The sequence below is a fragment of the Lichenostomus cassidix genome, chromosome 8 (genome assembly GCF_008360975.1).
Source record: "Lichenostomus cassidix isolate B80296 chromosome 8, HeHo_3.0, whole genome shotgun sequence".
NCBI lineage: Eukaryota > Metazoa > Chordata > Aves > Passeriformes > Meliphagidae > Lichenostomus > Lichenostomus cassidix.
In genome coordinates, this window is record NC_139489.1 from 27,614,330 (window position 1) to 27,636,058 (window position 21,729).

The 21,729-nt window shown below is 45.4% G+C and overlaps 2 protein-coding genes and 1 long non-coding RNA gene across 8 annotated transcripts in view; 1 reads left to right on the forward strand and 2 right to left on the reverse strand.

Annotated features, from left to right (window-relative positions):
- Nucleotides 1-2,212: 2,212 nt before the first annotated feature.
- LOC146434207 (uncharacterized) lies at nt 2,213-6,476 on the reverse strand. 4 transcript variants are annotated; one of them, XR_014853862.1, is made up of 2 exons: nt 4,509-6,476; nt 2,213-4,311 (listed from the first exon to the last, which is right to left on the reverse strand). XR_014853862.1 is itself a non-coding variant. In XM_085068659.1 (2 exons), exons 1-2 carry the CDS (start codon nt 6,395-6,397, stop codon nt 5,457-5,459), a joined length of 858 nt encoding a protein of 285 aa, XP_084924785.1. In that variant the 5' UTR covers nt 6,398-6,476; the 3' UTR covers nt 2,213-5,456. The 4 variants fall into 4 exon arrangements, 3 of the variants coding, with proteins under 3 accessions (XP_084924785.1, XP_084924787.1, XP_084924786.1); XM_085068659.1 differs by having other exon boundaries at nt 2,213-5,909; nt 5,993-6,476; XM_085068661.1 differs by having other exon boundaries at nt 5,711-6,476.
- LOC146434208 (BMP/retinoic acid-inducible neural-specific protein 3) overlaps nt 6,476-21,729 on the forward strand; it is a 198,612-nt gene continuing 183,358 nt past the window's right edge. Inside the window, exon 1 of one of the 2 annotated variants that reach the window (XM_085068657.1) lies at nt 6,476-6,728. The gene's annotated coding sequence lies outside the window, so the exon portion shown is untranslated. Of the gene's footprint in view, nt 6,729-9,597; nt 9,964-21,729 lie in introns of those variants that run through there. The other variant, XM_085068658.1, reaches the window with a different exon arrangement.
- Nucleotides 6,677-8,327, reverse strand: LOC146434209 (uncharacterized). Of its 2 annotated transcripts, none has more exons than XR_014853864.1 (3): nt 8,228-8,327; nt 7,039-7,649; nt 6,677-6,780 (listed from the first exon to the last, which is right to left on the reverse strand). It is a non-coding gene; the product is annotated as an uncharacterized LOC146434209 (long non-coding RNA). The 2 variants fall into 2 exon arrangements; XR_014853863.1 differs by having other exon boundaries at nt 6,721-6,780; nt 7,517-7,649.

The window sequence follows — 21,729 nt, forward strand, 5'->3', positions numbered from 1 at the left end:
CAGGTGGGGCTACAACTCAATAGACTAGGCATGACTTCATTATTTAAACACAAGTACACTAAAATTACACCTCAGTTCCTCTGCAGATACACTGAAGTGTCAGGCCAGTGCTTCTCACACTGCTTGTACAATCAGTGCTTGTGGGAGAGCAACCTCCATTCTATATCCATCATATCAGCCACTGGAAGTACAGATTATACTACTTTCATGGGACATTCCTTCTGGTACTGAGCTGCTACAGCCACTGGATATTATTTTCTTAAGAAAAACAAGCATTTGATGCACAGGAATCTCCACCACAACATGATTTAAGATGCATTTCCTCCTTCGCCTTTTCCTCTACGAATATTTTTTCAATTTTTTTAAAGTAAGAGAGAATTTTGTGATTTTCTAAAGTCCAGTTAGCAAGAAGAAATACCTGAATACATCAGAGGTTATTTTAAAAATAGCAAACCCATATTTTTGCCTGCATGGCCATTCGTCATTGAACCACAGCCAAGATATTTCTGACCTCAAAAAGATAGTAATAGAGTCAGTAACATATTGCAGCACACTGCTATCGTCATTTTCCCATGGATTTGGAGACAATGACTTCATTCCCTGTTGACCTTTTCAGTTTTAATGTCAAGGCTGGGAACACTTTAAAGCCACCTGATTTCACCTCTCACACTGTGCCATGGCAATCATCACTTACCTTTTGTGCCAAGAATTTACAACCGTCAACAAAGCCTGGCACTGGACAGCCATGAAGTCCCTCCAGTCATTCTTAGACATACTTATTTCTTCTTGGACATAATTATTTACTCTTAGACATAGTTATTTCTTCAGGCTGCTGTGTCTTTGCAGTGCAAGGAGGTAACCTACCTGGCACAGCTGATGGCAGCGGTGGAGATTTGAGAGAATAGCCTTACATCTTCCAAAAGCAGGGGTCACTGGGTTGGCAGCCCCTGGAGAAGTTCATGGCTCCACATCTCAGGTGCTATTGTATCCCTCATGGATGTGTCTGGCTATATCTACTGAGCTCACCTCAGTTCACAGGTATTGCAATTAATACCTTCTGAAAGCAGCAGAGAAGCACCACCTCTTTGAAGAGGTTATTCTGTCTCAGAAAACTGGTGCTTCAATGACAGCAAGAGCCTGAAAAATACCCCAGACTTTAAGTTTGTCCCCTGCTGCCAAAGGACAGGGCAAGTTAATAAGCAAACATGTTATATCTCTTTGATTTTGGGGAAAAAAGAAAGAAATTCTACAGTTCTAGTTCATTTTCTGTAAGTGAAATGTCGGGAGATCCTAAAAATAATTTCTTCCACGAGTGAGGAAAAACTCAGTGGATATAATTTTATTCAAGTGAATCATATCTCTGTTAAAGCAGAAATGTATAGGTCGAAATATATTGGACAGCAAGCTGATCATGAGTCAGCTGCATATTGCTGGCAGCAGCAGCAAATCAGGCCTGGGCAGGGATGGATTTGTCTCATCATCTACTCATCATGCTGCACCCACATGCCCTGAATGGGTTGGGTTGGTAAGGACCTTAGAGACCATCCAGCTCCAACTCCCCTGCCATGGGTGAGGAAAACTTCCACCAGAGCCTGGGGAAGAAACCCAGAGTGCTTGTCCAGCTGTGGTCCTCACAGTTTGAGAAAGAAGCAGAAGGACAGGAGAGGGACCAAAGGAAGGCCATGGAGATGATCACAGGGTGGAGAGCCTGTGAGGAGCACTGAAGGACTTAGGTGTCTCTCTTGGAGAAGAGAAGGCTTGGGCAGACATCACCCCAGGTGCTGAAATGAGCAGAGAGCTCTAGGGCAGAGCACAGCATGGGCAGTGTCCTGATCTGGGGCACCTCAGAGCTCTGTGAGGAGCTGAATGAGCTGAGTATCTCTCTCCCTCTCAGTATGAGGGAGAGAGAGACTACAGGAATCACTGTCCACGTCCCCTGGCACAGGCCCAACATGCAGACTAGACACAGGATTGGGAGGATTCCTGATCCTCTCCCTACCTGTCTGAACACAGGGCCTTGAGGGACTGGGGCTGTGGTGATAAATTCCTGCCTGGCTGGGGTGATTTGGCCTTGGCTGGACATCAGGAGCCCACCAAGCCACTCTACCCCTTCCAGCTGGAGAGTGGAGAGAAAATAAGATGGAAAACAGCTTCCAGGTAGAGATAGGGCAGTTTAACTAAAGCAAAAGTGAAAGGTTGTGTGCTCACAGGCAAAGAGGAATCCCAAAGATTTTATTCTCCACTTCCCATCAGTGAGTGACATCTTCCTGGGAAGCAGGACTGCAGTGCATGGAGCCTTTGCTGTGGATGGTAAATGCTGTAAATAAAACATCCTGCTCCCCATTCCTCCTCCTCCCCTTGGCTTTTATCTCTGAGATGATGTCATACAGCCTGGAATATCCCTTTGGGCAGTCTGGGCCAGCTGGCCTGGCTGTGTCCCCTGCCAGGATTCCCTGCCATCACTGCCACCTCCTCGATGGCAGGGAATGCTGAGAGTCAGTGCCAAGGCTGTGCCAGCCCTGCCCAGCAGGAGCCAAAACCGGTGTGTTGTCAGCACCTTTCCAGCTCCCAGAGCAAAGCACGGCACTGAGGGCTGCTCTGGGAACACGAATTCCAGCTCTGCCAGCCCCACCACACCAGTGGGGAAGAAGCATCTCCTCTGTGTCCAGGTGTCGCCGATGGGATTAGAAAGCAAAATTCTAAATATGGCATATTTGTTTCTATAATGAGCAAAGACAAGGCTTGTTTAGATATGCAGAGCAAATTATGGATGCAAACAGTAGCTAGAAATGAAACTCATGAATATGTGAAACATTGTTTCCTAAGAAAAATATGAACACTGGACACAGGCAATTAAACATTCCCCGTGTTTTCTGGATAAATATGCAAATTTGACATTCAAATCAGACTTCCAAAAAAAATTTCCCCCACGTAGAAACACTGAGAACATAAGCAGTCCAAAGTTTAAGTCTTTTTGCTCTAACTTTAATTGCTTGCCATAATTTCAGTTAAGGGCAAGGCACTTTAGTAGGTTATCATTTTGCTCCTCCCATCTGTTTCAAAAGTCAAGTGCAGTTTCCCCTGACGAAACACGCAGCGGATGGAATTTTTAGATGGAGAATTTACAGCAGAGTAGCATGCAGGGAATTCATTATAGCTGGGAGAGGGAAGGCACTGCAAGAAGGTGACTACAGTTTGCATAATAGGTTTGCCTGTTGCAAACTAAGGGTAACTACTGTACTGCTTTAATAAATTACATACATTTTTCAGTAGATAAAGAGAAGCACTCAGCAGGTTCTGGAAGGCAGAGGATCAAAAATCTGATTATATGAAGTAAAAAAAAAATAAAATTATGGGATAAGCTGTTAAAACGTGTTTACCAACACAGATATTCACTGCTCTTAAATGCAGATTTGCAGGACAAAGGAATTTAATGACTTATATAATTCAGGGCCACAAGGCTTTTAGGAGGGCAGGATTTGATGTGCCACTCCCCTCTCACATGATGCTGCTGCAGACAGGGTTCCAATCTAGATTTAGCATTTTTAGTGGTGATACAAGTTTCTGCCTCATTCAAGCACAGTTTGTTCCACTGTTTGTGACTTCAGTATTCTGCCCTAGGGTGAGATTTTATAATATCATATTTTAAGGGCATAATTAACACCACTGAACAAAAGGCATCATAGTCCTCTACAGCCCTTGAACTCTGCTTCAGAATGGTTTCAAAGGCTCAGATTGAACTGTGGTGGCAATTAGGTCTTGGAGTTGACCACAGGGAAAGATCTGAGTTGTAATTCCAAAGTAACTTTTAAAAACCTTTAGGCAATGGACATATTCTTTTCTGAGCAGCCTGTTCTAGTGCAATGTGTCCCCACCTGTGGGAAGAGGCTGGAACTAGATCATCTTTAAGGTCCCTTCCAACCAGAAGTATTCTGTAATTCTGTGATTCTATGAAGTGAATACAATCAGAATGTTCTAATTAAATTTAAAGTGGAAAAGAACCACAAGAGTTGATACTAGCTGAGGAAATCAATTGGTCCTTCTCTCTAGGTGAAAGAAGGTGGTAGGGAGGGAAAGAGAGCATGGTGAGATAAAGTTCAGACTATGTCCACTGCACCTCTGGGTGCTATGAAATGAAAATCCACCTTACTGTGAAGTGTCTGAGCCAAAGCCTAACGAAGTCAATCTCTTTTATTGGGAAGGTGATGTTGGTGAGACTCAAAATCCTCCTTGGCTGATTTAAGCAACGTTTGGTGTGAAGGAGCTGCGAAGCAAGTTCAGCCTAGGACATCACTAGAGAGAGGAAGAAACCTGACGGGAAGAGCAGAAAAGCATTAGCACACCATCCAATCTCTTATACATTCTGTCTCTCTCCTCTCTCTCTCACACACACATATAATATAGAGGTCCAGTGGATTTTGTTGGTATTTGCAGTACCAAAAGCTGCCATGAAGGTGCTGCTGCCCAGTGCACCCTGGCGCTGTTGGTCTATCCCAGTCACACACTACCTCTGCCTTTTGTTTTCTCTGAGATTTTGCCAGTCCTAGGAAATGGACAGTATCCTCATTGAGTGTCTTGAATCCCGGGTCTATCTGACAGTCATTGCAGGCTTGATGTGCAGCAGTCTTTGTTAGAAAACACACAATCTTTACATAAACAGGCTGACCTTCATAACTGGTGTTTTGTCAGGAGGAGCTGAAGGGGAGAGAGTGGGACAGAGGTTGCTACCTGTTGCTGCAAGAGAAATCATATTCTGAGGCAAAGAGCCCTTTTGTTTTTATAACTGCATAAGGAATCGTATATATGTCCACATATTTAACAGCAATCAGACTTGAAATGGACACTGCATTTTTTTCTTTACAAACAGTAGCATCCTTCCTTCACTCCTTTTCTTATCTCCTCACTAAAGAAAGAGCCAATAAAGCCCCAAGCAGGGTAAATCACTGCTAGGATCAGCTCACTCCACAATTCTTTAGCATAAAAATGATTAAACACGCTGACAGGAACAAGCCAATGTGATGCCAGAGGAAACTCGGGTTTCTGTGATTTCCGAGTTTTTCCCAGCAGATTCTGGAAACATAAAACTGCCAGACTGGCAAACAGACATGAATGCTTCACACTGGTGCTTACCAGAGATAATTGACGGAAGGCAAAAAGCATCTTAATCAAAGACTCAGCAGAAATTACCATCCCTTTTGAAGACCACATACAGCACAGCAGGCGAGCGCTGGCGTAATGCTGCTGATCACTCCATATTGCCTAACATATACATCGCACAATCTGTATGGTTACTGCGCTTATTGATCCAGGGAGGCATGAGGAGAACGCAGCCAGGCTACATTGCAGGCATGCCAAAGCTCCGTGTTGATCTGCAGGCTGCTCTCTGACACGGACTGGCTGCCAGTTCACTCGCACTAAGCTCTCAGCCCAGCTATACCCGGGGAAAAGCGTTTTTATTAGCCAGGAAAGCATGTCTGCTTGCAGCACGGCTGTAGGAAAGGGACTAGGAGAGGGGGGGACACACAGCAAGCTCCATAAATGCTGGCGCTGCCTCCCTCTCCCCCACACACCTTGAGATTCCGCACACATCCCGGAGCCAATATGCAAGGGAAAGGGAGATTTTTTTCCACCAAGCCAGCTCGTGATTTCCATACCGAGAGCCTGGAAGCATCGAGAAGCGGGGGACATGGAGGGGAGATGCTCCGCTTACCCGGGGCAGGAGAGGGACACGGGTGATGAGCGGGGACATTTCCGTCCATCCTCTGTCCCCTCTCCCCCGCAAGCGCTCCTCGCTGCTCTGTCGCATCCCCTCTCCGCTCCCGCAAGCCTGTCCCCCGCTCAAGCATCTCTCCGCAGCCCTTCCCTGCCGGGCTCGGAGGGAGGATGCAGGGCACCGGCGGAGAGCCGGGCTGCAGAAAAAGTAGAATTAAAGGGCGTGAAACAAAGGGCTGGCCGAGGGTGGGGACCGGCCAGGAGGCTGGGATGCTCTTACCCGCTCGATATCGCCGCCGTGGCTCGCCGGATTGCGGGCGCAGGAGGAGGAGGAGGCGGAGGAGGAAGGCTGGTGCAGCAGCGCCCGCAGCAGCTCTGCCCCCGTGCCCAGCCCTGTCCCCGCCGTGCCCCGGCTCCGGGAGCTGCCCCCTGCCCTGCCGCTCCCCTCCCTCCTCCCCCGCCCCCGGGGAGGTGGCGGAGCCCGGCAGAGCCCGGCCAGAGTCACCCCAGGGCCCGCCGCGGTGCCGGGATGAGCCCCCGGCGCTCCCCGGCGCTCCCGGCTCGTTCCCTCCTCCCGCTGCTCGGTGCGGAGCTGTCTGTGTTCCACCCGCCCGGGCAAAGCCCCGCTCCTGCCTGCCGCTGAGATCCCGCAATTTGTTATTCTTTCCTCGAGAATCGCTTCCATCACCACCAAAAAAACCCACCTCTACCCCAGCAAATCCCATCCCTCTTCGCAACTCCTCTCGCTATTCGGGTTTGCTTCCCTCTCTCCTCCTCCTTCTCCCCTCCTTCTTTCCCCCCTTTTGGGTTCGGAGCCTCTCTCTGCCCTACACACACACACAGACAGGCACGCACGGTGTAAATGGGTTGTCACACACACCGAACTGCTGCTGGTTCCCAAAGTCCCCCCACCCTGATCAGCCTTCCTCTAGCTTGAAGCCGCAGATCATGGACTATATGCTTGGAGCCGGGATGCGTTTTATTCACAGCCGCTTCGCTGCCTGCGATTTCACCCGGTGAGTAGGTTTGATTTCGCGTTCAGGTGGCGTGCTTCCAACAGAAAGGACACTAAAAACAACAGGGAAAAATAAAAGGAAAAGAAAAAATATCAATTAAAAAAAGTATTGCTTCGCCTTGCTCCTGAACAGGCTGGCTCCACTTTCTGAACTCGCAGGAATTAAGCAACCCCAGCTGTGTGCCCACACTGATTCCCAGGCACCGCGCTCGGCGCTGGTCGCAGCGCGCCCCGCAGCATCGCTTCCAGAGCCCGCACCGTTCCGCTGCTTATTCATCACATTTGATGCATGTTTCCACCAGGCATGCTACCTGCTCCCTTCCCCGCTTTAACCCTTGCCGGAGCCGCTGCCGTGGGCGCTGGAAGGGCTCAGTGTTCCTCCCCGCGCCGGGAACACGAGAGGATTGCTGAGCCGTGAGCGTGCCTGAGGAATGTCTGGCAACCTGCGGGGGGAGACCAGGTGGAAAAGTTCACTGCTCTTCCCGATCCCCCGAAGAACTTGGAGCGGATTGGGGGTGGGGAAGGATTCTCCAGAAGGGATAGGAAAGGGTTGACAGCCCTAATGTTCCGTCGCATGTGCTGGGAGGTGGCCGTGGCCGGGCGGCACGGGTGGGAGCGGCCGGGGATGCGGGGAGCAGCGGAGGCTGCCGGGGCTCCTGCCCTGCTGCTCCTGCCCTGCGGCTCCTGCCGGGGCTTCTAGCCAGCCTCTGCTACCCCTAGCTCCTCGCCTTTCCCTCAGTTCTCAATCCCATCGCACCTGATTATATTTATTACTGTTTTCGGGCATACCTGTATTTTTGGCTCGCCAAAACTGGCTCCTGAGGAGCGCAGGATAGGAGCGAGGCGTCGTCTTCACAAAACGTACACCCACCTCTACATCTACCTGATGTAGAGGTAGGTCTGTTGAATCAAGTAGGGGCTTCTCGGAAAGGAAAAGAGAGAGGAACCAAGGGAAATAAACACGTTATGTTTAAAAAAAGGACCAGTGCCTTCAGAGTGCTATCTGTGGTTAATACTTCCAGGATTTCAGTGTCTCCAATTAGCGGCAGAGAGCCACCCACGGGCAATAGCGGAGGGCAGGGAGGAAACATGTTACCTCTCGTGGGGAGGTATTGCTTGGGCTCCATGTAACTCTGGTTTGGGTGCAGGATAAGTGTGTGTGTGTGTGTGCTCGGTCATGTCTCCAAAGCAGTACATGCAGAGACCACAAGGAAGGTGCTGAAGGCTTGCAAGCAGGTAGAGACGTGAGTGAGAAATAACAAGACCCGAATTTATTGCCTGGTGGCAAGCAGGAGACGGGAAAGACCAATGGCCCCTTCAATGGCAGAGTGTGCTCCCCCGCTTGTTCTTCTCCCCCTCATCCTTCCCCCCACCCCCCGGGCGCCAAACTGCTGGCTGATGTCTGGAGAGAAGCAGTGACAAAGCCCTTCAAGCGTGGGATCCAAAATCCACCCTTCCTCCAGCTCCTCTCTCCCACCAGCTCCAAGTCCCCATGCCTACTTATCTCCTCCCAGCTAAGCGTCCTTCTCCCGGAGTCTCTCTTCCAGGAGGTTTTCCCATTCCCGCTGACTGCCCCTCTGCCCCCACCTGCCCCAGCCCCGGCCCTATCCACGAGACTGAGGTGATTAACCAAATCCCAGACATTTCTCCCGAATTGCCCGCCTCTGGCGCTGCTGCTGCCGGGATCCTCCCGCACCAGGCTGCTCAGGAAACTTTCCGTGCAGTCATACCCCCTTCTCTCCCTAGGCAGGGAGTGCGTTTCAAAACCTCTACCTGGTTTTTAATCCTTTACTCCCCCTCCAAACCTCTAGGAAAGAAAGAAACCCCAAATCAAACCAGCAAGTCCTGAGGGATTTAACTTGTGGTGGGAATAGCTCAGCCAGTGAGCATCGCCTTGCCGTGCTGCTTAAATGCTAGCGCTCTGCAGGAGAGATTTATGTGCCCATCAGCAGAATATTTCCCGGGTTTGAGAGCACTCGATATTCCCTCTGCCGACGGGGATGGGAGATGGTAGGACACAGGATGAGGGCAGTGGAGTTGCTTAGCTCACAGACGCTGTGACGGATGGCAGTAAAACGGTGTCTGGGCAGTAAAAGTGACACAGGTTGGACCGGGTGGCATTTCTGTGAAGGCGAGGGGACACACACCAAACCTTTTGCACACAGCACCAAATAAACCAGTGCAAGTAATGTGGGCTTAATGGGCGATTGCAACAAGCAGGAGTCAGAGTGCTTAATAGAGAAGATTCCCATTACCCTCGATTTCCAGCATTCCGCGCTCCCAGCCCAGGGATGCCTTCTGCTCACATGGGGCTGGATGACTCAGAAAAAACAGAGTACCGGGCAGCAGCCGCTATTTCGCTTTGCCGTAGTTGGTTCTTTTGCCTTTTGTACAATAGATTGGTGGTGTGGAAATACCTCCCTAACCCGTGGCCAATTGCTGAAAGAATGCTCCCAAATGTCCCTGTATTTAGATGTCCAGGCTCCCTGCTTGCCCATGTCCGGCTTCACTGCCAAGGATCACCTCCATCTCCCCTGAAGCTGTGCGGCTTCGGGACTCCCTTTTGGCCGGGAGCTGATTTCCTGATTCCCCACACTGGCAGCGGCAGGCGGACATCCAGGGAGGTGGCTCTGGCAGAGGGAACACCTTCAAGGATGCTCGTCAGCGTCCAGCCCGCCTGCCCAGCCGCCCGGGCTCCATGTGCCCCGCGTGTCGCCGGGCAGGTGGCGGGGGCAGGGCCGGGAGGGGCAGGTGACAAGGCGGGGGTCGGGGGGACAATCCGCCCGCAGCAGCAGGAGGGGCTCCGGCTCCGGGCGGAGCGAGCAGCGGCAGCCGGGTGGCAGCTCCGGTCCGGCTGCGGGACCCCCGTGCTCCCCCCCCGCCGCCCCTGGCCAGCCTCTCCCCATCCTCGGCAGCCGAGGGCAGCTCGTTTTGCGGGGGAAGGAGGAACCAGCCCCTCGGGGAGCGCTGCGTGCCCTGCAGCCCCCGGAGCGGGAGCGGAGGCTGCACCGCAAAGGGTTAAGGCAGGGCTGCAGGGTGCTCCAGGCAGGAGTCCTGTGTGCGCCTCTGAGATGCACCAGCCAATCCCAGCGACAGCAGCCTGAACTAGATGTAGCATGCTGGAAGAAGGGAGGTGAAGAAAATAGGGTGTAAACTGTCACCGCACAACGCCAGGCAGACCTGCTTTTTGGGCTACGGTTTCTGGGCTACTTAGAGACGAGCATGCGTTGGAAAAGGTAAGGGCTTTGTTACCAGCAGTCTGTGTTGTGATTCACTGCCGGATTCAAGTGCATTTTCTGTGTACCTTTCATTAAGTGCTAAATTGTGTAGGGCAGAGTAGGGAGAAAGTGGAATGTGGCTTGATTTACAGTTTGGGAGCCGTTTGGAAAGACTACGTCAGCTTCAAGTTGTAATGATTTCATGTAGGGATCAGGCGAGTGAATGCATGTGAAGTAAAGTGAATTCATGACTGGCAGAAAAATGTAATGTATGCGATAAGAGAAGGATGCTCTACTGTAGCACCAAAATCAGTCATGGAGCCATATGAAAAGAAGGCCAGTGAGAGATAGACCTGATTTTGAAAAAATACAGAGAGTAGTTCAGAGACATAAATCTGACAAGCAAGCCTGGCAGAAGAAACAAAAATAACTTCTTTCATAGAAAAGCCCATGTCTAACTTTATTTAAATACAGCATCACAAAAGAATGCTATAAAAAGAAGTGAAGTCAAAACCTTCTGGAGTCTGTATGCTCAGAGATGAGTGACTGTGACACGTTAAGTGTACAGAGATAAAGCTAGAGTGGCCCTACTCACATTTACAAGATATAAGAAATAACTCCAGAGGAGCAATCCTTTTAGATATCAGACTTTACAGACTGCTGTCATTGCTCAACTCCATCCTTCCGAGGAGTTACTCATTTTAAATAGGTGCTCTATCAGCTTTACCATGAGACCAGCTTTGGGAATAGAAATATTTGACTGCATCTCTTCCTCTCTGTGTCTAAGCATAGCAACAAACCCTCGGTCTCAGATGCTTTTGCAGTGCTAATCAGCAGAGTTCCATAAAGAAACTACCTACAAATTCTTGCCTCCAACCATTTTTCCCTCTAAGACATGTACATAATTTAAGCAGGGGAGGAATGAAAAAAAAAAGATCTGTGATATTTTCTGTAAGCTGAACCACCTCCAGTGAGAGCAAACCTCCCCAGCAGACGCTGAGTTCACCGGAGTCGTGTTTGGGGTGCTTGTTCATGAAATGCTGAAACCCTGTGAGTGAAAACGTTAACTAGGAAACATGAAAACAAGCAGCTGAATGTTTTTACAGAGCTCACTGCAGAAGGCAGCATTTGTACAACAAGCCAACACAACAACTTGAGAATCTTCAAGTGATGTAATCCTCCCATCTCATCCTCTCCCAGTTTTTTCTACTGCTCTGAATTCCTTCGCGAAGAATTAATTACAGAAGTCAATTCATTGTTTACACCAACATGTATCCAAACATTTACTTTTTAGTCACACAGATTGCAATGACTTTTCACTCCTCTCAGTCTCAGACAATAATTTTTTGGGACTGAAATATTTTTAGTTCGTTTTTTTAATTCAAAATTGAGTAATTATATCGGATTGTGGGCAGTCTAAGACATCTCTTGCTTGAGATGCAACACTCATTGAGAACAAAAGGAAGGTCTTTCTACCAGCAAGCTCGCTTCTTCAGCAATTTTTGAAAATCTAAATGGAAAATTGGATGATCAAACTATTCACCTCAGTTTTCCTCAGAAGAAAAAGAGCGGTGGGAATTATTAGGTGATAGTTTCTGGAAACATTTTGTTCTAGCTGTCAGGCATGCCTAGTGCAGCCCTTTCTTAATCCTTCCAAAGCTTCACCTCTCCTCAAAACCAGTAGACACTGATTTTATTTTTTTACTCTCCTGAAACACCAACAATCTCCCATAGGAGCAAAACCACCAGAAATACCCTTTGACAAAGGGAGCCCAAGTGCTCTTTGAGAAAGGTCACACTGAAGAACACTGTCCTTTTAGAGCTGCAGGTGGTGGGTTACAGCCAGTCATTTCTTGGGAAGTTCTCTTACTCTTCTTCTTGATCTCCTCCTATACCATCACAAGAGAACATTTTTTAAAACTAAGTTTGCAGCCACATTCTCTTCATAGCATTGTTTTCCTGCTGCTCAATATGTGTGTGTTCAGTGAGGGCTTGATCTCAGACCATTGAAGGAGATCAGAACATCCCTACTAACTTCAAGGAAAGCAAGATCAATTTCCAAAACAATATTCTGGAACCAAAGCGAATGCCAGATTTAAAAGACAAAAAAGTGAGCGTCATGAAGTTACATGGTGCATACTGAGCAGTGTAAGGCTTTGCACATCAGTCAGAATTTTACTATCAAAATACTAAAGATCTGAAGGATTTGTAACCTGATCTTGCACTGGTCTAGGCCTCAGTACTTTTTCATCATTGATAAATTCATGTTTTTCTGTATTAAGGTGAGGAACATTGAGAGAGCCCCAGTGAGCTGCAGGTAATCAGCACCTTGTGACTCAAGTCATCACTCTGCTGGAACTGTAATGTGAATAATTTGGTCCTCTAGCTCTGAAGTTAACAATTTATATGTACCACAGTTCGTGTGCATACACAAATGTAGTTCATATATACACATGCACGCAGAGATATAAAAATGCAGGACATGCACAGCACATCCTTGCACACCCATGGTCTGTATAATCCCTTTTTTGCCCTGGCTCATGCCATGGGAATGATTATTTAGCCCAGCCTGTTTCCCTTCTCCCACTGGAAGTCTCCACCTGCTCTGTGTGCCACAAAATAATGCTCTGAGGGAAGAAGGACACTCTGCCACATCAGAGCTGTTCAGCTTTAACTAATGAGCCTCTCACAAAGGCCACAGATTTTGTTCCACCTTCAGAAGAAGATTGACCAAGCAATATATATTGTTAGCTAAATTAAGACTATTAAACTGCAGTGGTTTCTCCTATAATGAGGTGAGATCGTAAGGCTGGTGTGTCAGATACCTTTACTGTAACTGTTACATTAATGGGGATTAGAAAATTCTGCTCATTTGCAGTAACACCTTCACTGCCACATCTACCAGCACTTGATTAATGAGAAAAGTGGTTTGTAAGGCATTTATTAGACATTGGCAAGTAAAGGACGTAAATCTGGGAAACCAGAGCACTGCTCTATACCCTTAATCCCATATTATTCATGACTACTGAGAATTCTGTGGAGCTAATTTAGCTCTTTCAGCACCTATAAATTTACTGGAAATAACAATAACACTTGGTTAATTGAAAATGGATGACCACTCTGAACTCAAATGGGATTACTAAAATCCAATCTAAATGTTGTATCTTAATATTTTCTTTTAAATTTTTTTTCCTTTACCTGAAATCTGTTTCTAAGGAAGCTTATCATCACTGGTGAAAAACACTGCTAAATACTGAAAAACGGTACCATGGGTGGAGGTGGCAGCCCACCTGCAGATTTTCATGTCACTGTTTTTCACCTAAAACATTATTAATCCCTATTCATTAACAACTTGCTGGACAGAGAGAGCACATGTGCATTACAACAGTTTTTTATATTGAATAATTCTGTATGGTTTGTGCCTAATGTGCTGCCCTAAAGGTTAAAATCACTGTATTTTAGGGCAGAGATAATCTCCACCTCCTATCCTCCAGAATGCGAAGCTGCTCAGCATTTCTTGGATTAATTCCCTATTCCTTTAGGTCTGTACCAACATTTCGGATGGAGATGCTTGTTTAGGTAAAGCAGCACTGTTTATTCAGGTCGAGACTCATGCTGCTGCCAGTCTCTGGAGACTGTGGATTTATTTCACAGAGAGCCATTAGTTGGTGATGTTCTCTTCTTAAGTCACTGCTGCTGTGGGATGTGAATCTGACTCATTGGCTTAAAAAGTAAAAGCTTTAGTAACTACCTAAGCACCCTTTAAGCTCTCTGTTAGCTTGAGTTTATTAGATTGATTAGTTGAACAGACAGTAGTGCCTTTTTTTTTTTTTTTTTTAAAGATGTTCTTGTTTATACACCAGCTTAACTTCTTTATAGTTGTTTGTCTTGGCCAGGCAAAGCCTAGAGCATTTTCTCTGTCTTTCTGGAGAAAAAGACAAAGAAGCTTTAATAAAGAAAACTGGTGATCCTCACACTCAGAAAGACTGCAGTGATGTGTAATTCCTGAGAAACAGATGTGTGTCTCTCATTCTGCACTGTAAATGTACTACTGAAGGTTTCACTCTCCTCAACATTAGCTTAATGAGTTGCTGCTAAATAAGAATGGGTTTTCTATGAGCTACAGCAAGAATTAGTGATAATTTTTTTACTGAAGTGGTTTTAGACTGGCTCATATCTAAATTAAAATGGTAGAGAGATTGCAGTTCCTGATAAGAACTCAGACTTTCACTCCTTGTAGATGTTCATAAGAAAGACATCTTTTAGCAGATAGACTTTTTCCCCCCCTATTTTTGCAATTTCTACCAAACTGGTCAAAAATCAAGTCTTGCAAGCAGCTTTGGTGTTAGATTTATGTGAGATAGCAGGCTGCCCAGTACACATAACAGAATTATTACTTGTACAATCAAGCTTTATCCATCCTGAGCTGCAATTAGACCCAGACTGGCTTGTTGGAGCTTGAATCTTTGCTCAGTCAGCCATAAAGTCCCTACTCTAGCTATAAAAAATTAATAGCTCTAACATGAACATTTAAGAGGATCTGGCTACTGCCCATGCAGTGGCTACAGCTTGGAATGCTGCGGCAAAGGGACTGGAAAAATCATGCAATGGTTTTGAGTAAAATCAGCTGTAGAACAAAGGTCTCTTGAAGCTTCTGTGAGTCCTGCTTTGGGAGCTGGAGCAACAGGTGCTCTAAGTTTGTTGTTTTTTCCTGCTAGAATAAAGAGGTTGAAGATGAGGCACCTGAAAGGAGCTTTAACCATTCATTTATATCAGCTGAAAACCATCTGTGAAATCAGCTGTAAAATGTTCTATGAGATCTGGAGCATTTTTCTCTGAAAGATATAATAGAAGGGCAAAATAAAAACATTACCATTCTATTAGATATCATTGTTAAGAAGTAAAATATATAAAACAATCTATTCTTCTTGCAATGCATCCAGAAAAGTGTATTGAAAGAAAAATTTCATGCCATTAGATCTTTATGGATGTTATTCTTAACTACCTGTCTAAGCTGTAACCAGTAATTCTCACATGGAAAATAAAATCAAGAAAAGTGTAAGTCCTTGATCAGATGCAGCCTTAGCTAAAATTAAAGAGCTATGTCCCATGCCTGAGTCAGAGCCTCTAAACTGAGAAATTCATTCATAGAAATAAAAGAATCCCCAATCACATTATTTGTGGATTAGGTCAGGTAATATCTGAGGGAATGGAACTACTTGAAACTAGGCTGGATTTTGTAAATATGTCCCCATTGCAATCAATACAGCTCATTCCTATTTTGGTCCTCTTCTTAAGTCCAGAGAACAGCTATACACCATTACTTTTCTCCTTCATTATTGTACAAACAATATTAGCACTCCCAACAGCTTCAAAGAAACTTCTATTTTTGCCTGAGACTGACAATTCCTCTCCTCTTCATCTTTTTTCTGAGCATTTGTTGCAAAATCTCCAGGAACAGAAATTTTAAGCAGCAACAAAAATAGTCAGCCACTCTGTTCATGGAATAATCAACTTCCTTTTTATTTTGTAACATTTTTGCCATCCAGTAATTTGAAAGCATTCTATAAGCATTGATTGTTCAGGCTTCACAATAGAAGCTGTCATTAAAGAAGGTTAAGGGACTTGGCAAGGCTTACACAGTAAAATCAAAGTTGTACTTTAAGGCAACTCAGCTCCAAGCACTCTCCTTCCTCTCTGTAACCTGAATCTTCCTCAGTTCAACAATCTGTTGGTGAGCAAAGTTTCCTCCCACTCCATCCCATTTTAGCCCTTCTGCATTAATCAGTTATATTTGGATTTGTCCTCAGTCTTGAAAGCCTCTAGAACCAAAGCTTTAGTGTACAGCCTGTAAATAGCTGCTTCCTCCTGTTGTGGATGCTAGCAGCTGTAAGAGCCATGGGTTTAAAAGCTAGGGCAAGGAGGAATAAAAAGAGGAAAGGGCTGTTTGCTGCTCCAGAATGGTTTACTGGATACAGCTAATTTCCATGTCTTAGTCTCTTCGTATCACAATGATAATTAGCTGTCAGGTTGGGTCAGAAAACTTGTCTGGGGGCTAAGAGTGATGAGTGAAAAGGAGATGTACTGCTGGAACATGTATGTCATGACTTTTCAATGGTAATTCATTATTTAATTTTAGGGTGCAGTCTTTAAAAATCCTGAGAACCAACTCAATTGCCATTAAAACACACCCAATGAGATTATCAGAGCAGAGAATGCTGAATTTAAAATAAAATTCTGGGAAGCTGCAATGAAGGCTTCTAAATATCTGTCTTCTGTTGGAATTTTCTTCAAACTTGAATGCTCCAGTATGCAAAATTGTATGTCCCAGCAATACATGTCAGTGTGTGCCTGAGGAAATGCTGGATCAGAACCTCTCCCTAAGGTGTTACTTTTCTGTAGAGCCACTCCCAAACTTACTCCAAGAGAGCTTGTTGGGTTTCCCTTCAACATTTTTCACACCATCAGATGGTTTAGCTGAAAACTTTTGGACAATTTGGGAGAATGTTTAGCATGACTTGTGTTACGGAAGAGGGACTTGAGACTGAAATGTCATGCAGTTTTCCTGCAATGGGTTTTTGCACATGGGACAGTCCATGTCTGGACAAGCACTTGTGGGCTTGCAAAGATGAAGGTTTCATCCCCCATGGATTTTACGACTGGAAAAGTGCAGTCATCCAGCCTGGAGCAGAAGTCAAGCTCTCCAAGCACAAGGTTTTCTGTGCCTTTGTGGCATCCTGGGTTTTGATCAGTGTAAACCCAGGGCTCAGCCAGGGTTTCCTGCTCATCCATTCCAGAAATTAACTTCATTTTAGCTCTTTGTGTGACTGATACGTGTTGTCAACCAAGAATTTTGGTGCTAGGCCCCATTTAAAGATGAGGAGCTGAAACTCGATGAAGACTTGGATGGATTTTACAAGATCATGTAGTGAAAGGAAAATGGGGAATGGCTTTAAACTGAGAGGAGATTTAGACAGGACATTGAGAAGAAATGCCTCCCTGGGAGGGTGGGGAGGCCCTGGCACAGGGTGCCCAGAGAAGCTGTGGCTGCCCCTGGATCCCTGCAAGCGTCCAAGGCCAGGCTGGACACTGGGGCTTGGAGCAGCCTGGGACAGTGGAAGGTGTCCCTGCCCATGGCAGGGGGTGGCACTGGGTGGGCTTTGAGGTCTTTTCCAACCCAAATCATTCTGTGGCTCAATGATTTCTCCTTTTCAGTTATTCACCTGCACAGTCCCAGCAGCACTACACAAGCTGGGACCGAAGGTCATGGAGCCCCCAGAAGGGAGGGAGGACCCAGATGAGGCTGGTTAGGGCTACTGAGGCCCTTTTGTGCACTCAGAGTCTTGACAGGTAATTTCTCCCCTCAGTGGGCTCCTTGCAGAAACAGATTCACTCGTTAAGGCAGAAAGACTGAGATGGCAATTTGGCGATGCTGCTTTACATCATCAGCTAAAACACATAAGGATCCGTTTGCACAGGAGGATGAACTTAGATTAACAGATTTAAAAACTGCCTGAGGGAATTTATACATCATGATTCAGGCAGCAAAGGGAAAAATTAGGTCTTTTGCAAATATCAAGCACTGAAACAATTACCTGGGTGTGCCTGACAGCCAGCACATCCTTCAAGGGCTGAGGAGGGTCACACTTGCTGCACTGGGGAGCAACAGAAAGCACATGGGGACATCAGCTGAAGGCCCACAGGTACTTGTGGGAGTGAAATTCTGCAGGGACAGAGCAAACACAAAGAGCTGTAGCTCTCAGCAAGCAGCTCTCACATCCCAGACAGACCAGGTGATGGCTGCAGAGGTTGGGCTGATATATGTTCTCTCCTTCTGTGGATGCATTTTATGTTTGCTTCTCTTCTCTCAAGACAGGGATGAGGTAAAAAATAGCAGGACTGTTAAAAAAAAATTCAAAATCATGCATCCTATTTGTTCTTTATTTCAGCTGTTGAGGACATAGTTACAGGGGTCTTGTCCTTGTCTTAGAGAGAGGAGAAGAAAGCTGAAATCTGGCAGTGGATGAAGCTGTATTTGAATAAAGGAAAGATGTTGATTTAGGGTGCACATAGTGAAAACTGCTACCAGGACTTGATATGAAGACTCCACTTACTCTTAAGTCTGGAATGTAAAACACTGCTAAGGTTGTTAGACATGGAATTAATTTCTTCTTTCAGACTTTTTTTTCAGATTATTGTAGCTCACAGGGAATACCAGAGAGCAAGCTTATTCAATCCCCCTCCAGAAAACCATGTTGACAAATAAAGTTTGTCTATCTAGGTGCCTCCTACTTTTCCCACAGTGTCCCACACTGTCCCTGCAGCTCAGCTGTGCCAGATCTGGTGGCAGGGAGAGCTCACCATCCCCTGCCCGGGTCCTTGTGAGCAGCCTGGGCCACTTGGCATTGGAACAAGATCCCTTTGAGATCCCTTCCACCCCAAACCATCCTGTGGCTCTGTGACTCTGTGATTTCAGTGCCCCAAATGCCTGCTCTGCTTCTTGTTCTGCCAAAGTACAGTTGGGTGTCTTTTTCCTGGAGCATACATCTAGCAGAACAAAAAGCAAAGTACAGTTGGGTGTCTTTTTCCTGGAGCATACATCTAGCAGAACAAAAAGCAAAGTACAGTTGGGTGTCTTTTTCCTGGAGCATACATCTAGTGGCTCTTCAAACTGGAGGGAGCTGATCTCTGTCCAACAGCTCACTGTGACCACAGGACAGAGGAATCCACCTCAGTTCACAAGTCCTCTTGCTATCCTTCAGGAAGTTCAGCTTGGGAGACTTTGTCCTGTGGATTTGAGTATCTTCCTTTGGAGAACAGAATCTCTGTGGTGGCTAAGCCCAGAGCAGAGCACAACTGAGATCCTTTTTTGCTCTCTGCTCTGCCCTCCTCCTCTGTAGCTGATAGTGATTGCAGCACTTTCTGCTCTTTTCTTCCACAGCACATCATCAGCTTCACGGCTGTTTCATTGACACCAGGCTGGGTGAGAATTCCGTGGACAGATTTCTCCTCAGGTCTCATTCATTTAAAATTGTTAGCATGAGAAAAATTGCTTCTTGAGAAAAGAATAAGAATCCCTGATGATAACACGGTAGGTCCTGTGGTGCCTTGCAAAGGTGGGCAACAGGATCATGCCACTTCAGATGGGGAAGTGAAAGCAGAGACACATGAAATGATAAACCCAGGGGCTCCCAGCAGATAAGAGCAATCTCTGAGACACAGACTATTGCTTTATTCTTTATGCAAAATGTCTTTCCATTTTTCAGTGTCAAAATACCTTTGGGAAAAAAAAAAGGGTCTGGACTTATCTTGCCTTCTCTGAGCTTCCCTGTTTCCCATCCAGCTGCAGTGAATAAAATGTTGCTTCTTGCCATTGCTTCAAAGTTGAAGCATTCCTGAGACTTTTGTGCAAGAGCTAGAAAACAAAGAATTTGCTCCATTCCTGTTTTCCACGATGTGCAATCTAAAAGAAATATGAAGAGCACTCTGCTGCACCATGTATTGTACTTGATCAAAAGTAGCAACTTTGAAATCCCTAAGGCATGGAAGTGATGGAGGGATGGAGTACCAAAACCCTCATAAATGGTAAAATTGTGACCTTACTGGAATCCAACTGCTTACAAACAGAATTGCAAGTATTCCCCTCCATCTGTCATCAGGTTTTTTCTTTGTTTATTTTTAGAGGGATTTATAGGTAATATTTAATATACTGATTAGTTAAAAGAAAGCCAAGCTTTGTGTTTTGCATTAAAATGCACCATCTTAGACATGTTAATTTTCAAAATGTTATAGAGAGTTATTTATTACTTTCCTTTGAAAGGACATATCTGAGAATAACAGTCTTAAATTTTTATTTCATCGTTGTGGGAAGTTACAGCCAGGAGAATCCCACTTCAGCATTGAGGATTCTCAGTTTTCCACAGAGAGCTGGGATGTATCAGCATTTTCTTGGAATGCAGGCGAACATAAAAAACCAAAGGACTTCAGAGAGATCCTGGTCTTCTGCACTTCCACTGGCAGAAGGGGATCTCTATGGGATCTCAGACCAAGGCCTCAGATACATCTCAGATCGCAGAGGAGAGAGAAATATTGAAAAAAACCTCAAGCTTGATCTTACTAAAAATATCTGTACATTTATTGTACAGTTATTTTATTTTGATCCTTGAGAACTGCAGGTAGATGAAGCCCAAAAAAGTTACTGCTGATGCCTAACATCAACTTTATTGAATCTTACATAAAAAGTTGCTCCACTAGTGAACCAGTAATGACTAATTTAGTAGCTATATCTCTATTGTATATCAGCACATCTGTTTTATATGTGACTCACCTCTTGGAAAATGACAGGTTACATGCACTGAGGTAACCATAGATTACTTCTTTTTTTTTCCCCCCTCAGGAATTTTTCCCCAATTTAGATTTTAGAAAGGATTTAAACATATTGATTTGGTTTTTCTTGAACATTGCCATGCACACATCTGCACTGGCTCTGTGTTATTCTGTATATCTTAGCATACATAGTCTATTAATTAATGTTCAGCAAGCAAGAGAGCTCAACCCACAAATCAAGCAGACACTTCAATCTGCACTATTTTAGCTCAGTATCTTAGTGAGTTCATAAACTACCATAAGGAGTTATATACAATTTCCAGTGTTTAAAATAAATTTACCTAGAACAGAAGGACTGAATTTGGTGGGGCTTGCCCTACAATATAATGACAACAATAAGATCACAGATGTCCTGAGCTCTTGTTCAGAGCTGAATATTGATGAAATTTGTCCCAGTGGCCACAAGGTTTACACTGCACTTGCCAGCTCTATATTCTCACATGACATAAATAGATTTTGCCAATCTCCAGGACCTTTACATGTTCTGAGAGGTAGGAATCAGCTATGGCATTCCCAGAAGATGCTGAGTCGAATTCCAGTGAGGAGACAATAGATCCCTAACAAGAAGAATTTAGCCCATTATGCTTCTCGAACTCGCGGTAACCTCAGAATTTAGAAGAAAAAGGACTGAAAGCTTAACAGCTTTTACAAGTGGGTGAAACCATGGGGATAACAGAAAATAATTGTGCAGAGAATCTCTACCTGAGAATTGTCTTCTAAGCCAGCCCTTCAAAGAGAGTCTGTTGGCATGACAGTTTTTATGGCAGAGTAAATATTGCATTATTTGCTCTCGGTATAATACCTTCTCTACTTGAAAATCCACCAGCTCTGTTACTTTCCCTTTAGTTGCCATGCCCCACCCTTTATCTACCACAAATTTAATACAGATTGTTCTTCCCTGGAGTTCTGTGATGGCTTTGTAGCTGCAACTTTGTATGTTCCATATGCCTGTGACAGTCTTTCGAAAATGTTTTCAGGGCATTTGCATTCATTAGAGAATTTGAGTATTCAAAATTTTAAGATATCTCTCATACTGTAACCTTTACAAAAATCCTTTGGCTAGAATTTCATAAATTATCTTTTAATAGGAAACACACATTTAGATCCCTCTAACAGTTCAGCCCCTCCCTTAGCACTGATCTTTTCAGGCTTCTGTCCCTTGTTTGTTAAACAGAGGTCAACGTTTCCTTCTCAGGGGTGTTATGGAGTTAATGCAATGCAGAATGATTTTACAGTGACTGGACAACAGAGACAAGTGGAAAAGTGTCAGTTAGAAATGCACACATGAATTTTCTCTCCTTATTTTGTCCTGTAAATTGATGCTCTTTTGGAAAATACCTCCATGGACCTTTAAAACAAGATTATTTCCTTCTGTACCTGCACAGGTTCTCTGCAGCT

Excerpts from the sequence above, each read along its gene's own strand:
- LOC146434207 (XM_085068659.1), bottom strand. The coding sequence starts at position 6,397 with ATGGAAGCGATTCTCGAGGAAAGAATAACAAATTGCGGGATCTCAGCG. Across the intron at positions 5,910-5,992 it reads ACGGCGGCGATATCGAGCGG|CCCGGCTCTCCGCCGGTGCC; the intron begins GTAAGAGCATCC and ends CTTTTTCTGCAG.